The sequence below is a fragment of the Rhea pennata genome, chromosome 9 (genome assembly GCF_028389875.1).
Source record: "Rhea pennata isolate bPtePen1 chromosome 9, bPtePen1.pri, whole genome shotgun sequence".
Taxonomy (NCBI): domain Eukaryota; kingdom Metazoa; phylum Chordata; class Aves; order Rheiformes; family Rheidae; genus Rhea; species Rhea pennata.
This window is the reverse complement of record NC_084671.1, coordinates 17,292,292-17,309,617: the sequence shown is the minus strand read 5'-3', so window position 1 is coordinate 17,309,617 and position 17,326 is coordinate 17,292,292. Positions and strand designations below refer to the sequence as shown.

The 17,326-nt window shown below is 36.3% G+C and overlaps 1 protein-coding gene across 1 annotated transcript in view; it reads right to left on the bottom strand.

Moving 5' to 3' along the window:
- The window catches only part of SLC9A9 (solute carrier family 9 member A9), a 205,712-nt gene that overhangs the window by 88,533 nt on the left and 99,853 nt on the right, over nucleotides 1-17,326 (bottom strand). Inside the window, exons 10-11 of the mRNA XM_062582591.1 lie at nucleotides 6,926-7,039; nucleotides 4,926-5,037 (exon numbers count right to left, since the gene is read on the bottom strand). Of these exons, the coding sequence (XP_062438575.1) occupies nucleotides 4,926-5,037; nucleotides 6,926-7,039 (226 nt within the window). The remainder of the gene's footprint in view (nucleotides 1-4,925; nucleotides 5,038-6,925; nucleotides 7,040-17,326) is intronic.

Sequence of the window (17,326 nt, the reverse complement as noted above, 5' to 3'; positions counted from 1 at the left end):
AAAGAAAAAGCCCTATAGGTAGTAATAAGCTAACTAAATAGGTCCTCACAGGGTGACACAAAAAAAGAGGGAAAAAAGCCCTCCAGTATTTCTGGATGCATAATAGAACATATGCTTTTCATTTATACATTTAAATTCTCTGTATTGTTTTCTAAAAAAATCCTACAAAATAAGTGTAGAAAACTGTAGAGAGCGAAGTCATTGCACGTGTACAATATACACTGAATCCAAAAGGTACTTTGCAAGTATCAAGAGATTAAACCTAATAATTAAACCTCTTGTAAAGCAGTGATGGTTTATGCAGAATCATTTAATCAACTGCTAAAAGCAGCTATTTTTGGAGGAGAACACTGAGGCTCTTTAAGAGCACAGAGCCAGAATGTGAAATATTTTGTATAGATGATGGACACTTTATGCACAGAACACCACAAAGCAATTTGTGCAAGCAAGCAGCAAGCTGTAGTTACACCAGCTGAAAGGGATCAGTGGCAGCACATTTAATATCCCTGCTTTTATGAAAATGACACAGAAGTCAAAAAGTAGGCTTTCCCTTGCTTTGCCTTTGTTTATCAGACACCTCTAAGGATGCTCATGGTTTACTGTTCTCTCATGGGAAGAACTGTTAAACTTCACTACACCAAACTATTAAACTGGTAATCTAGAGGACTAGCTCAGACAGACTGCTTAAATTCTAGGTGGCTACAATTAGAGTGAAAACAATACTGCTTTCGATAATGGCAGCACAAGTGTTAATGCAATATTATATATAGAACATTTCTTTGGGGAAGAGAGAATGTTAAAAAAGAATTATTAATTAATACGCAATTAAGAACATCCGCTACTTGAGGACTGGACCTGGTCATTTATCAGTTATTAGTTATCAGTTTTGTGAAATATTGAATATCTTCATTGTGTCTTTCACTTGTAAAGGCTCAACATGCTCTGAAAGTGCCGATTTAGCCTCATATAAAATGTATCTGAAATAAAATGAGCATATATTTCCAACTAAAGCAGTGGGAAGCAAGTGAATAAGCCTAAAAATGTAAAGACTCAGCAAGAATCAAGGATCACAATGATAGCATATCAAAATATCTTCCAGATAACAATACAAATTAAGGAAGGGAATTTTTAACAACCTCAGAGATGATATACAGAGAAATAATCTGTAGATAAGGAAGAGAAGGAAATTTCCTTATGGAAAAATACGAACAAATAGCAATGGAAGGACTGACCCCACTGTGCCTTAGTACCTCAGCTGCAGCTGGGAGAGGCTCAGGAGAAGGGACGTGCTCAAAGGAGCCGTTAGTGGAGATTCTCTCCCCTCATCTGTCAGAGTTTTGCTGCACTGACAGCAGCTCTCTGTCTCTGTTGTGACCCATTGATCCTTTTAGCTCTATCACAGATTTCCTACCAGATTTACCAGCTAGTTGTGCCAGCCATTAGGAATTCCTCTTTAAGAGATATTCTTTCATGCCTGGGGGCACTAAGGAAAGGCACCCAAGGGCAAAGCTTTGGAGGTCCATAAGACAGCTAAGGCTTGACCTATTGCCATCGTACCTCATCCCTCCACCATGGAGAGTAGTAGTGTCTGTGGGTAGTGTGGAGAGAATCTGCCAGGAAAGGAGACTTTCTCCATGTAGATCTGGGATTTTATTTTCAACAGTAATTCTCCCTTCTTTTTCTTGCTTGCTTTATTTTCCATTTAGCTGATTTCTTTTTATATCTATCTTCTTGGAAAATTTTACTTTACTTTACACTCTCCACCACCATGTATAAACAAGTGTGTAGATATATTTTGGAAGTGCCTGCACAATAGTTGTCTGTGCACAGACCTTTCTTGTTTTTCTTCTGCGGTTGTGTTCCACCCTTTCAGACTTTACTGCTGTTGCATGGCCTTATATTAACAGCAACTACCCCTGCAGTGTTGTGTCCCACAAGCCTCCCACTGGCTGATTTATATGTTGGAGAGAAAACGAAAGTGCAAAAAAGGTAGAGACATTGGAAGAAGAGTGGAAGGTGTAATACTTTAAGTCTGAAATAGTGCTTACTCTACTCCTATGGCAGTGATGCTCTAATAGTGAACACGTTATTGCCATTAATAAATCCATTCAGATCTCCTTTCCTTTCCTTTCCTTTCCTTTCCTTTCCTTTCCTTTCCTTTCCTTTCCTTTCCTTTCCTTTCCTTTCCTTTCCTTTCCTTTCCTTTCCTTTCCTTTCCTTTCCTTTCCTTTCCTTTCCTTTCCTTTCCTTTCCTTTCCTTTCCTTTCCTTTCCTTTCCTTCTTTTTTTAAATCAGTTAAAGGCATTATATCAGGGTCTGAAATAAAATGAGGCATTTTTTTTTTACGCAGCTTAGACTCCTAGTATAGAGTGTTAGATCCCTTATAATTTAAAACATAAAATATTTCTTTCTCGCATGATCAAAGTCTACTGGCCTGTTCATTTTAGTTGATGTTAAACTTAATATGACAAGCTCAGACTTAATTATAAAAGGACTAATCTAGTTTTGATTCACAATGGACCTAGAAACCTAGCAGAACTGGAATTTTATCACAGATCATGATTAAATGCAGTTATAAAAGTGAATCTATCCTCTGTAGTGTATTGTTAGAGGAGAGACATAAACCGATGAAGAATGTAATAAATCAAAATGCTGCATAATCCACTTCCATGCCTGACTCTTCCACATTTCCTCATATGTATTAATGCTCCTTAGAAGTAGCACTTGATGACTTCAATAGTCATTCTTGGCAGAGTAATATATTCTCAAATGCTAATCAACCGAGTACTTGCCTAATCTTAGCTGCTTTTTTTTCAGACTTTGATATTCATGGTGAATATGGTAGTAAAACTTAATTGAGACAGTAATAAATACTGAGTGTATTTGGAAATGACATGGTTGAAAGGAAAACCAACTCCAAATTCTCTGTTTTCTACATCTTGGTGTGTTAGGCTAGGGTGAGAGAAATCCAGTTTTTCCTATGACCTCCTATCTTTCAGAACTTGATGCTATAGGAAAATATTTCTGCAAAAGGTGTGCTGATCTTCTGTAGGCAATATGCCTGTTCCTCCCCAGCTTGAATTCAGTGTCCTGTTTGCCCATAACAGATCTGACTTTCTCTTCTGACAGATGTTTCCTCTGTTCATCACTCTGCACAGTATAATCAGTTCATAGTAAATTAGAAGATTATTGGTAACTGAGCACAAATCTTAATGCACATTACAAGTACAATTACATCGAAAAATCCATGTCTTACATGAGTTATGAAGTTTACACCTGATAGCAGTGTGAGAAGCAATCAGTCTCTTTGCCCTAATTGCACATTATGCCATTTTGTTGTTTGGAAGTGCTGTAAAGACATTTCTCTCCACAAAATATAGTATTTCTTTGAAAATAGTTTAAAGTTACTTTTCTGACTATTTTAACATTTAAATTTTAGGAGCTTTCAGTACTGCCATTTTCAGTTCTCAGCTGACAGATTGTATTGGAAACCTAATATGCAAGTGAGAGTTCTCACCTTCAGCTATTCGCTGCAGGCTACTTCTAGTTCTGTGGAGAATGAAATTTCACTGGAGAAAATGAGGACAGAAAAGTTAAAGAATATGATATATTTTAGATTTTTTTAATCCATACTATATCTGATGGAAAATAAAAGCAATAACAGGGCCCAGAAACTAGATAATTAATGATATGAAACCTTTTCTTGCTAGACTTTTGATCTGAATCCAGTTCCTTAGGGTGTCTAGTTGGCCACCTTCTAGCTGTATTAGAGCGATCTACATACACATTCTACACTGCTAACAATCTGAGATGAGCAGGTGGCCTGAAAACCAGTTCCTAATGGATGTATGTCATCATCTCTCCCTGCAATGTAGCTGGTATTAACTGAATTTTCATTGGCAGCTTTTAGCAGAAGGATTGAATAGATACAGAAGTGAACTACAGTGTTCATGCTCTAGAGACATGGAATTATTAAGGCATAAATGAGGCACCCTGATGAGGAGTATTCCTGATGAGGAAGCTTGAAACATGGCCCATTGTATCCTGGTTCTTATGTGGTTAAATAGATCAGTGTATATCCAGGCTGTCAAACAAGAACCTTTATCCATCAAAATTGGAATAGATTTTTCATACAGAATGCAAGAAAAAGAAAGTACTGACTTCCTCATTTTAGGAAAGGATTTTATAAATGGCATTGTGTGGTTTGTATTTATGTCTTTCAGTGAATAAATGCTGTCAGTTTACAAGTGAGAGAGTTTTTTTCATAACTAGGATCAGAAAGTTAAGTGGAGATATTTCTATTTTGTGCATGTCCAAAAATATAGTTTCTAGCTGAGATTTAACAGTTCTTTGGATGATGCACAAATCAGAGTAGAACATGGCTCCCTCTCCTGGAATGTTTTTGGTCCTACAGGGCTAACCGTAGTTAAAAATCAGTAATACTTAATTTAGAAAGTAAAGCAATCAGATATCTGGCAGGAATATATGCAAAATAGGTTTGTGGACTAAAAGTCTGCTAGTCTCATGTTTCAAAGTATAACTGTTTTTGAAATTAAAAAGAACTGCCAAAGACCATATCTGCCAAAGATAAAGATCTGTATCGGTACTAACACCTTCAAAGTTGGATATTTATTTCCTTGTATGTAAGCTTACTGTCTAGTATACTACAAGTGCCTCCAAAACAAAACAACATACAAATAGAATATTCTAAAATGGCACGAAAGTGTAGAAACAGATGAAGGACAACGAAAGAGTAGCTTCCTGGGTGATAGGTTTCCAAAGAGATAATTAAAATAGGTCCATAGCCCAGTGAAGTTGATGAGAACATCCCCATTGGCTTGAGCAGCTTTGAAGAGACTACGCTGAGTTTTAATTCTATGTCAGATGTTAAATATGGACAGGGAAAATAGCAGAATAGCACTTACCTGAAAACATCATCATGTGTTGAAAGTTCCTGGGAATCTTTTGTTTTCGACCCAAGTTCAAAAGGAAAGAAAGTGGATATATGTTGCATGCTCTTGCTACGAAAACTGCCACCTAGAATGTAAGATGTTGAGGAAAATGGTGGAGGAACAACTGACAAAAATGGAGCTAACTCAGTATTTCTCCAAAGTTAGCTTAAAAGTGTAATTAAAATACATATGAGATTATCTCACTTCATATTTTACATACCACATGAATTCTTTCTGGTTCCAATTTCATTATAAAACTGCAGTGGCAGAGATTGTCTCCCCAGACATCCTGGTTTTAAATTCATCATTATATATTCCACTTCAATCACTCTACTTCTGCTCATCACATTTATATCACATGTGACTTCATCTTCAGTCTTTCAGTAAAATGCCCATCATCAATTGCGGAGATGGCATTATCTCCTTCAGCAGCAATTTTCAAAGAATAAATGTGCTTTTGGACATGATTACTTTCTTATTTCCTGACAATTCATATTGTCTATATCCCATACTCTTTGCTTTTTTTTTTTTTTTTTTTTTTTTTCTTTAGAGATTTTTAGAAAGGAGTTCTTTATTATTCCTCTGTGGAGCTATCACAAAAGTTGCCTTAATTAGAGACATGAGGGGCTATTTCAGATTAAAAACCAGACAGTCACACTCCTTATAGAGACCTTTAGCAAGTTCCATCCTCCTCTTGTCTTGTGACTCTTTGGGCTCAATTATGGTTCTAAGAACCTGGACATACTGTGGATTGTAGCATAGAGGAAGCCCCTCAGTGGCAACGTCTGGATGCATCATACCTGCAGGGCCAGGAGCTGGCTTAAAGCTCCTGTGGACTTGGGATAACCCCCATGTTAGCTACGGTTGTCTCACTTGTGGACTGTATGTCCTGAGTTCTCCACTCTGGTACAACCTGTCGGCTCATAGTGAGAGGAAACAACAGATCCAGGTCTCCACAGTGCTCTGCAACACAGTCTCCCACCTGGGATGTTGAGTGCTGCTCTCACACTTAGCTGCCCTCCCTGCTAGGAGTCCAGGGTGCAACACTGGACTTGCTGCATGGTGGTGGTGGTGCACGATAGGCTCCGAGGGTCCTCTCTGCCCTCTGTAACAACCTCTACCCAAGGGAGCTGTGGTACAGTTAGTTCTTCTTACTCTTTTGGAAAATGCATGTAAAAATTACTGCAGGTAAACTACAGTCTCAACTTTCAAAGCTGCTGCAGTTCACCAAAAAGTGATAAGCAAAGGGCTGCTGCTCTGAGCCAAAAAGATTCATTGTGTGAACTGTCAGAATGAAAAAAAATGCTACCACTGCACAAGTAAGCAATAGGCTTTGCTGAGAAAATATGGCAGTACTAAAGACAGAGCCTCTTTTTTCTATCCACATCTGAGGCACTCTTCATGATATGAATAATTCCACATACACTAGAGATATCAAATACAAAGGCAAGCTTTGCACAATACAGGACTGTTTGCTTTTTAAGGACTTAATATCGTTCAAATAGCTTTGGGAGAGTTCTACGTACAGCGCATATCTATTTGGAGGAAGCTCCACAGTTTGTAGATCTGCACTGGCTCTGGACAGGCAAAAAGATTTTCTGTGCCAGCAGATGTCCACACAGATGTGCCCCAATATATATCCCAATTTCCCACTCCACCTCAAAACCTAATATCAAGCCCAGTGGCAGAAAATCCCCACTTGGTTTAAAGCTATTTGCCTTGTAGCATATCTGCAAAATAGCAGCTGCCAGAAGACTGCTCGCTCACATGCACTGAGCCAGATATTGATATACATGTGATGAAGACGGTTGTCTTTGGACCTGATAAAGAATTGATTTTTAGCATGTAAGAAACTGATGGGTTTCCTCATGTCAATCTTGCTCACATGGAACACACATTCTTTGTACATAAATATATATAAATACACACACACATACACATATAAATATATAGTTATTTGAAGCAAAGGATACAAATGCACCAAATATAAACAAAGCGTTGAAGATATGATTTTGGAATGTGAATAGTGCGAGTCCCATGTAGCAGAAGATGACATTCTCAGCCAGGAAATTCATGAACTCGAACAACTTAAAAAGAGAGAAGGAACATAGTTATGACTCATGTCTTGAACTAACTTCTGTTCATCACATAGTTAATCACAAATATTAGCTTGGAATACAGAACTGTTTAGCTAGAAGGAACAGAAATGTTATCTGTTTCAAGGATGGATTTTAAAACTGTTCAATTTATTATACAGTGTATGTGATTTAGTTGATAGTGCTTTTAGCTTTAAAATCATTGTTTAAAAGCATCTTTTCTCTCATTTTCATATGATTTGCACATAAGCTTCATACAGACAATTGGTAAAATATGTGAAGAGCAAATGAGTTATACAAGCCTCAATGCAAATTGCAAGGAAGCTGAGAGAAGAACTGAACTTCACTTATGTTTACACAGATGAACCTGGGAAATGAATCAGACCGTGATTACATCAGTGACTATGCACAAAACAGTGATGGGTATGTGCCCCTGCCAAGAGAGGAAAAGTTTTCTTAAGTGGATTTTTAAGTACCTGTGCCTCTAAAATGTAATATTTTCTTTTTTATTATCATGAATGTTATCCTGTAGATAATTCTTATTGCACTGCATAGATATCAGTATCAATTACTCATTTCAAATGATTCTATTTCAGCTTCCATTTAAACATATTATAAAGTATGCCTAAGATATGTCATTATGAAAGGATTTCTTCTGTGAAACAAAACAATACAAAACAAAACAGCTATTTGCCTTGAGGGGATGTTCTTGATTGCATTTGTAGATGATTATATAAAACGTAATATAAAACACAAATTTTTGTATTAGCTAGATCTAGAAAAAAATCAGTCATTGCTACCTAGTACAGGAGAAGTGAAGATGAAGACTTTACTCTTCTGAAGTCACTTGTGGGCTCAGGAGTCTATGTTAACAAATCCAGATACAGAATTAGGGCCTAATTTTGTCAAGTCTGTCTAAAAACAGTCATAAATTGCTCTATCAGGAATGTTACTATGGAGATATTTCTCTTCATCTTCAATGGGGCTTATGTATTTTTTGTAGTATGTTTCTGCTTCCAAAAATAAATATCCAATAAGATTCACTAAGATCTAACAAAAGAAAGATGAGAGCTGTCAGAAACATTATTTAAAACAAATTTCAGATGCAAAATGGCATAACCCTCAGTAGCATAGGGGAAGATATTTGGGACCCGTGGCGGCACCATCACCTGTCCCCAGCACATTCCATGGTACCTGTTATGTGCTGCACTGCTGAACAGCAAAATTAACATAAAACAAAACACAGGAAATATTTGCATTTTAGAAGATTTACATTTTATAATGAGAGAAACCAAATGTCAAACCAGACTCAAATTATGGAATCTTTGACCTATAGCAATCACTATGATAACTTTTTGCATTTCCATTTTGGGAGCAAACACGATCCCACCTCTTGGTTGGAATGTCACGTGACAGATTTTTCTAATGCTTTAAAGAGTCCATGACAGGACTACATATGTATATATTTATATATGTGTGTGTATATATATGTATGTTTATATGTGATATCTAAATCTATTTTGAGGGAGGAGCACTACTATGAGGAGTGGCAAATACATATTTTAGCTGTTGGGATAAGATAAAGGTACATCAGAGTTTTAAAGCTGAATGATGTCTTACTCTTCAGCTGCAAAATCTCATTCAAGACTTAAAGAAATATAAAGTCCGTCAATTATTGACTCATAAAAAAAATCTGGAGCTACATTTTTTTTTGTCTAAACTCTTCATAGACCTACATTTTTGAAGAAAAATAGATTTTGCTATATCATTCATTTTTTTATATGCTTTTGCACAGTAGTCTTCAAGAGTAAATTCAAGGTCTTCACTGTCGCCTGAAGTATTTTCATGACATTACTGCTTTTAGACTTCTCACCCCTTGTCTCCCCGCAGTCTGGTCAGGATGTAGCCCTTTTGTATGTCTCATAAATTCGGTGCTAAGTTATGTTTCCCTGCAACTTCACCTTCTTTTCTAGCTAAAAGGAGTCTGTTTCTTGCTACCTTAATGCAGTTTCAAAACTTCAGAATGACTTCAGTAAGTGATTCTTAAAAGCATAAATCTTTAATTCTTAACTATGTATTTCTAATGAACTTGAGCAATGTACACTTTGCTCACTGGGCCAGTGTTTTCAGCGCAGCCAGCATGTACTAGTTTTCTCGGCCCATATTTTACAGCCTATGTGGCACTTTCCAGCCATGTCATCTGTATCAGATAAATGCAACACTGTAATCTCTTGCAGTTCTCCAATCAGAATCATTTGCAAAAGCAAGTGCAATCCAAAATGCATTTTTCTGTGAATATAGCTGCTGAACTGTGCTATTTTTTTAATCTCTAATTTCTTAGTATTTTGATCTTCCAGTATCAGAACATTGTCCACTTCCTAGAAGATTAAATCTGAACCAGTTTACCTCCTTTGTATAGCAAAAATCCAGGTTCTATTTCAAGAACTAATTTAGAACTGACTCCTTCCTATTGCAGTCACAACCCTGATACGGTTTCTTATGAGGAAATCAGCTCCTCGGAGTGGCAAGACTAGCTTGTCAGCCTCATTCATAAAGTCTTATGTGTCCCCTATAGAGTTTGCTCTTTTTTTAAAAGCGTATTACTCATATATTGCATTTATTCATGAAGTGCAGCCAGTCAAATTTCTCACCCTGACTTAACAAAAAATATTAAAAATGTCAAGTGCTTCAAAACTAGCTACTGTCACAAATAAAGCTATATGTAAATATCTTTTCCTGGAACACAGTGTTTATAGATATAATTTAAAACTCATCCACTGTCCTCCAGATTTCCCAAGAGTTTCAGTTCGTTCACTGTTTTATTCCTGTATTCAGCATATTTTTTTATTTAGCGTTTCTTCAATTTCTGTGTTTTGTTCAATAGTTATACAGAGCTCACGGAGATACTCCATTAAGCATCTAACTGTCAGTGCTGTGTAGCGCAAGTCTCATCGGAACAAAACAATTTCTTGTAAAAGGATCTTGTGAGAACGCATTAAAGGAACAGCTTCCACAGAGGCATATTCCCAAATGCTTTTTGCACCACCGTTTGCTGCTGTTTCTGCCACTATTTTAAAGAAAAGCTGTCAAGACCGTTCTATAATAAGCAGAAGAATAGAAGGCATAAGCTTTCTTCTAGAATTCTTAATTTCCTAGGACACTCAAGGATTTCCAAGAAGAGTTGCACCATTCACATCAGCCTCTGAAAAATCCCTTTTTTTGTCTGAGTGTTCATAAGCAATGTCTGTATTGTGGTCCATGGTCTATAGTTTACTTAAATGACACTCAAAAATGTGTTTTATATTCAATATACATGTTTGTAAGTGGGATTACTTGCATGAAAAAAATTAAATAGGTGTCAGATAATAATTGTGTTCTAGGAAGTATTTTGTCCATAACCTTAAATTCCCTTTCATCACCTCCCACAAAGACAACCAACCTCTTTTTAGTGTAAATGAAGATGACTTTGAAGTGCTCATATGCTGTCATTAGTTTCCCTGAGGCTGCCAGAAAATTATACTAGAAACCATTTTAATATACACATAGTTATAACACATTTTTTCTGTATTAAACCAAAAAAATCTCATTTGCAATCAGCCATTTCTACCTCTCCACAACTCTATGAAAAGGCTTTACAGTAAAAGTTCTAATGATTTCCTAGTATAAACTGGAAGTAATCTCAGCATATTTCAGAGTAGACTTTTGCCAAAGATTCCATATTATTTTTTAATATTAATTACAGTGGAACCAGTGCAGAACCAACTCATGCATTTGGTTTAGGTATTAGCAATGTGAGCTGCTGACACTGGTATTTGCTTTGTTTTGTTTATTTCCTCTGTAAAGGGTAAACATTACAAAAGATTGATGTTAAAAATGTCTGTTAAAGTTGACATTTATTTATGTAAAAACGCCATCCTTCATCAAATATGCTGAGGCTTTACGTTATTCTTAGTTGTTGTAAATACTAAGAGGGATGTGCAAAAAAATCAGTTTCAAGTTGGGACATTCTTCTGGGAAGTGTCACTTGCAGTTCAGTTTGCACTGGCAGAGGAAGGAGGGAATGTGAGTTACCTATACCTTGAGCCTTGCAGTAACCTCTCAGCTTATCTTATACCAGAATTTAATTGTAAGTCGTGAAACATATTATACAATATAAAAACTGTATTAATTTTATCTTTTGAGCAAGAAAAACTTTCATTTTTCCTTCCCCTTCCTTATCTCCACTCCCACAATTAGATTCAGGTCACTTAGGGAAATAAGCTACCCCAAATGGGTTTTGCACGTTGTTCTATTTTATAGAAATACTTAAATTTTCACTGAATGTTAGAGAGATTATCTGTCTAAGTAATTAGTGCACCTGCAAGATGGGACACGCTCAGTTGCAATCTCTACTGCAGTAAAAACACAATTCTTTAAAGAAGCATCAAAAAGAGAAAATAAGCATATTTTATACCACAGTCTCCTTGTGTTTGGGGAGAAGAAAAATATAATGTTTCTCAAATCTCAGCATTTTTAAACAGCATTATTTCACCTTAAGGGAATATTATTAGTACTAGACTATTGGCTAAAAGCAGAACTTTATTTCAAAAACTTCTTTCCAGCAAAACTCTGTAACTTTTATTCACTAACTGTTTTAGACTGAGCAATGTTATATTCTTTCAGTCAATTTAATACCGCTTGAAGGAAAGTCATCCCTATCTACGTGCAAGTCCTCTCTACTTGCATCGATTTTGCTAGCAACATCTAGGAATGCCACCTGTCTAGGGGCTACATCTTACAGCAATATATTCCTGCAAGAGAGAGAGAATAGAGAAAGAATTTGAATAGTCCAACAGCATCTGCGAATCTGGGGTATAATATTGACTCTAGATTTGGAGATGACAGAGTGCCCAAGCAGTCAATATTATATGATAGATATAAAATTCATGATATCTGAATAATGCTATTAAATTGGAACACAGCAATCAAAAATGTTTCATGAAATCATGAATATTGATAAATCAATAATTGATAAAAACTCCTTTTCCCTAACTATTTTGAATTAAAATGCAGTGAGGATTCAGACTGCAATAATTTTTATAAGATTCTAGAAGCCTTTATTATAGCCTAATTGCTTTATTTAATCCTCTCTTTTGATTAGAGGTTTCAAGATCAGAAAAAGGAGGTTTGAATTAGACACTCTTGCCTGAAATCTTTATACAGATGTAATTAATCTTTGCAGCATAGTCATATAATCCTAATTTCTAGAATAACCTGCTTAGCTGAAGAATCAACAGAAGTAATTCAAATTCATTAAGTTCATTACCAGAAGATAAACTTGTTTATGGTGCTATCCAAGCTTGTTGGACTGTAAACTTACTAACAAACTAACAGAGGGAGATTCTTAAAAGATCTCTATGTCCTAGGGCAAAATTCTGAATTCTGGCTTTTTTTATATATGTATGTATATCAGTAGGCTTTGCTATTGAATTCAATGAATTCAATAGCACTGAATAGCAATTTCCCTGGAGATATTCAAGGCCTGCCTGGCTGCAACCCTGTCTAACATGCTCTAGGTGACCCTGCTGAGCAGGGAGGTTGGACTAGATGATCTCCAGAGGTCTCTTCCAACCTTACTGATTCTATGATTGTATGAATTTTGCCCCAACAGGTTTATGGAAGGCACACAACAATTTCCTATTTTCCTCTAGACCTGGGAGGTTTAGAAGGCTTCTAAGAGCTGAGGAAGAAGTGGGAAAGTAAAAGGTAACATAAATGAAGAAAATCTAGCAGCAAGGGAGAGGAATAGCCAACGATATTTTGCATTTTCACAATAATGTTCATTCTTTGTGGCACAATCTAAACACCTCTACCAAAGTCCAATGTGGGAGAAGCTTGATAAATTATTGGCACAGAAAACACTACTGATTAACAACAGTAAAGAAAAAGTGTTGGTCTCAGACATCAAGAAAAATCCTTTCTATTATTAAAAATGCCATGGGTAAATGAAAGGCTTTGTTGAACAGAAAAGTTTAAACCAAAATTGTTTAAAATTAGGTAGTCAAATTCAGACCTTTTTTTTGTTCCTAGCTATTGGATGGAAACTAGAGAATGATGAAAAAGAGGTCTGAAGACAATTAATAGTGGTGTTGGGATCTGGGAAACTAATTTATATTTATCTTTTGTGTTTCTCATTTATGATAGAATTAGAGAAATTTCTGCTGATGCTTCATGAAAAAAACAGCAAATCAATCTCATCCTCCTCTTTTCATCTGTTTCAAGTGTTTTTTCTGTTTCTTGCCATCACAGTCCTAACCTCAAACGATCAGTTCTATTTCTAAGGAGGACAAATAATTTATTCTGTTTCAATATGCTGAGAGGACATATTCTCTAATACTAATTCTTCAAGTAAGTTCAAAAAAACCAATTTTCCTTCCCTGCCTATTTTGGATGTTTAAAAAAAAATCACTTGGTCTTTGAAATATTAGGAGCTAGTAACCAACATGAGAGCCTTTAGCCTATCAGGGAAGAAAAGGCTTCCTATGAAGTCAATGATGTCTTTTAAGTCAAATTCCATGCTTTCTGTCAAGAAGTGAGACTGTAAAAAATTATCTGATGCTCATCACTCCAACTTTCCCATCCCATTGCAAATCCAACATATTGCAAGACAGTATGTTTGCTCTCTTTGAAGCTGTTCTACAGAAATTGTTGCACTGTGGGCTCCGTTTACTCATACTGATGCCTCTCTTTACAGCCTTTTCTCTGTGAAAAATGTTAAAGGAACACAAAAGAAATGTTAAAAGAACCACAAATCAGGAAAATCTCACTTTTACCTTAATCTAGAAAACCAAGAAAGCATGTGCTTGACTTTTTCTGCTTTGTTTTTATTCATTGCCTATTTTAAGAAAGAAAAAACTTACTGAATCACTTCTTTACTTTCTGTGCTGTGGATATTTGCATACGGTCTTCCCTATATGCGCTTATGTTTTGTCATAAGTCTATTAATAGAGGTTCGAGGGGAAAGGACACAAGACTGCTGCCTTCTAACCTAGAGACAGCGCATAATCCAAGAACTATTCTTGTTCAAACTGGTGTTGAATACCATGAGATCCTGAACACGCTAAATTCCATTTTACTCTTAAAGGCTTATTGTTTGTAAGACAACTCTTAACTATTCTACCCTGTCAGAATATGATTTAGAATTTCTGAAGCAGGATATAGTGAATTAGTGGGACCTAATCTGTTCTTACATGGCAGAGTTTGGAGTAGTGGCTTGGATTTTTTTTTTTTTTTGTTTGTTTTCATTTTTAGGATCATCCTTAATCAGCTTCCCTGCCTCTTAATGTGGGATACTGTTCAGGAATTCATGATCCATTTGGATAAAAAAAGCATGAGAAATCTGGAAGATGTAATTTACAGAGTTAAGGGCAAAGGCTGGCTCCTTGCATAGACACAGACCTAAAAAGTGGGGACAAGCAGCTAGTCACCCACAGGAAGGAGAAATGCTTCAGAGGCCACTCTTCAAACCCAGCGTGGCAAGATCAAAACAGGCACAGTAACAGCCGTGGCTGCAGTAAAACTACACGATCTGCAGAGTTACATGAATCAGCTCTTTGATTCTGCAGGAGCTTACGTAGACCTATGAAGTCTGACTCTACTGCGCAGATGAAGACATGTACGAGTCTCATTTGTGATTCAGGGCATCTTTCAAAGAAAGTACAGCATGTGTCTCTGAAATTCCATTATGTCTTTCTTCATTTGCCTGTGAAAACGTGGCCCATAGCTTTTAATTCCAATTGGTAGAGCTTAGCCAACTGGTGGCATCTGCTACTGTGCTGTAGAGAGCAAACTATCACCTTAAAAAAGAACTTATTAATATTTAAAGAAAATCTTTAATGTTTAAACAGATTGTAAAACCTTTAATGAGATGGTTTGGAAACTAGTTTGCATATGGCATTATGAGCTGATAGGTTCCCTTAGCCGACCAGCATCAAAAATGACCTAATTTTTCAGTAAGATAATCAATACTTCTCTACAGAAGTTTTTCACTACAGTTCGAGGTTCCTTCAAATTGCATTTGAGCATGTGTATTTTTTCAGTTTGTGTGCTTAAGTTGTTTTATTTTGTTTTTCAAGGGAAGATCTACTTTTTGTAGTTCCAAAATACTATTTTTATTCATGGGTGTTTGTGGGTAGAAGATACTATAATATATTATTCTGTACAAAATGTTGATGACAAAGCAACATGTGCTTGATGGGAACCACTGAGGATAGAGTAAATCTGCATGTTCTCAGTAAAGAAATCACTAAAGTTGGTATGGAAAAACAGAGGAAAAACAGGTTGAAGAATCTCTAGAACTAGATATACAGATGAGATTTCTGTTTGAGGACTCCTAATATTTTCAGTGTTATTTTGAGGACAGCAGTATTTCTGATACAATAATAATTCTGCATCTCTTCCTGTGAAAAACAAAGGATTTTTAAATTATGCAGCTAATTACTGATATTAGTTTACTTGTACTTTTTTTTAGCTGTTTACCATCCACCTTGTAGCACATAGCTAAAAAAATTAAACAGTGAAAGCATTTCCACAGAATTGTAAGGGGAACTCCATGTAAAAAGATTGCAAATTAACATTCTTCTAGCATGGTTAAGTAATCAGGAACATCAGTCAGATAATGAGTGATTTTGTTAAGAAACTGAGATTGAAAGATGTGGTAGTATAATTACTTTTACAGAAATCAAGAATTTCATGTGTTCTTGTGATTCTCCTCATCAAACTTACACAGTAAGCAACTTTAGCTTTCTTCATAGCATTTCAGTGTTTCATAGGGTTCCATACGATCTTGTGGTACATCTGGTCAAACAATGCACCTGACACATTTCAAATCTTCAGCTTTTTCTGATAAACACAGAAAATAGCTGTGCAGAGCACTGGAATTCATTGTATGCTTCCTGTTAATTCCAATCCATTTTAAATGTAATAATTACTGCAAGCATTGCACATGTGGTGCATATTCAATTAGAGATAAGAAGGCAATTTATAAATGAGAGCAACCTGTTTGCAACCAGTCCATTGCCTCTTGGACCATGTAGAGACATATTGAGGCAGCAAGCTAGGAGGGTGCAGCCTAGGAACAGAAGATTTTGCTAACCTGCCTGTGGAGTGGCCGGAGCTCATTAGTGTCCCAGCAGGTAAACCCAGAACTTATAAGAGATAAGTGCAAGGGTGAAGGGGCTACATGTCTAATGACAGCTAGTACTTAAAGATAGTGATCTGTATGACTTTTTAAAAAGGGGTCTAATTGTGTGACTGCTGGTAATTTCAATATATGTTAGGCATCTTAAAATTATCAGAAATTCTGACCTGCAATTGCTGATACCTGCTCTTAATAGCTAGGTGCTAAAAGCAGCATAAGGTTGCCTGTCTTCTATTTTGTTTTAATTTTATGCTTAAAAAATTTATGATTTTTATTATTTTTCTCTTCGGGAAAGAAAAAATGCGGGGACACCTCTTTAAGGGGGCAGAAGTAGTTTCTTGCGGTAAAGAAATTTGGAAGGCAACTACAGTCCTTTGATGTGATTTCAGGGTCTGAGGTTAGGCTAGAGGGGGAAGTGGATAGACCTCTTGCTTTCTCTTGGGCCATAGCAAAATGAGGGCTTTGCCCCAGTCTCATCCCCCTGAAAAAACAAGTGTGTGTGAAAGCTAGAAGACAAGAGCAGGTTTGCTTTGTAATGCAACTTGTTCCAAAGTGTTTACCTTCAGCAATGCTGACTACAAGATGAACAAAAAGTCCTAATACTGTTCCACTGGGGATAAATTGTCCCAAGATCCCATTTTATTTTCTCTTTCTTTTATAAGAATGAGAAAAGCTTTTTCAGACCTTTGTACTGACTGCTGTAATTTGGTCACCTGGACTCTTTCCTCAGTAGCAGTGCCTGGAGTCTCAGCCTTTATTGCTTTTGAGAATGTGGATGGATTCAAGGAGACTGGAAATTAGTTTTTCTTCTGTTCAGCAGTAGAAAGGGAATCATTAGATAGAAGGGGACAGTATCCATCAGAGCAAACTTCTATACTTAGTCCCCACTTAAAAGGAAGAAAGTACTTTATGCTTACAACCTGTCTAATGGTAGCTAGGAACTCACACTCTATTGGAGCCTGCGGTCAAAGATCCCTTTTGGTTTAATGTTTACTTTTTGAGAGTGCTATGTATTACTTAAATTAATCATCAGGTATGTCATCCTATTTCAGACAACCAATGGCATTCAGAAGCTAATGAAAAATCATTCTAGTAGGAAA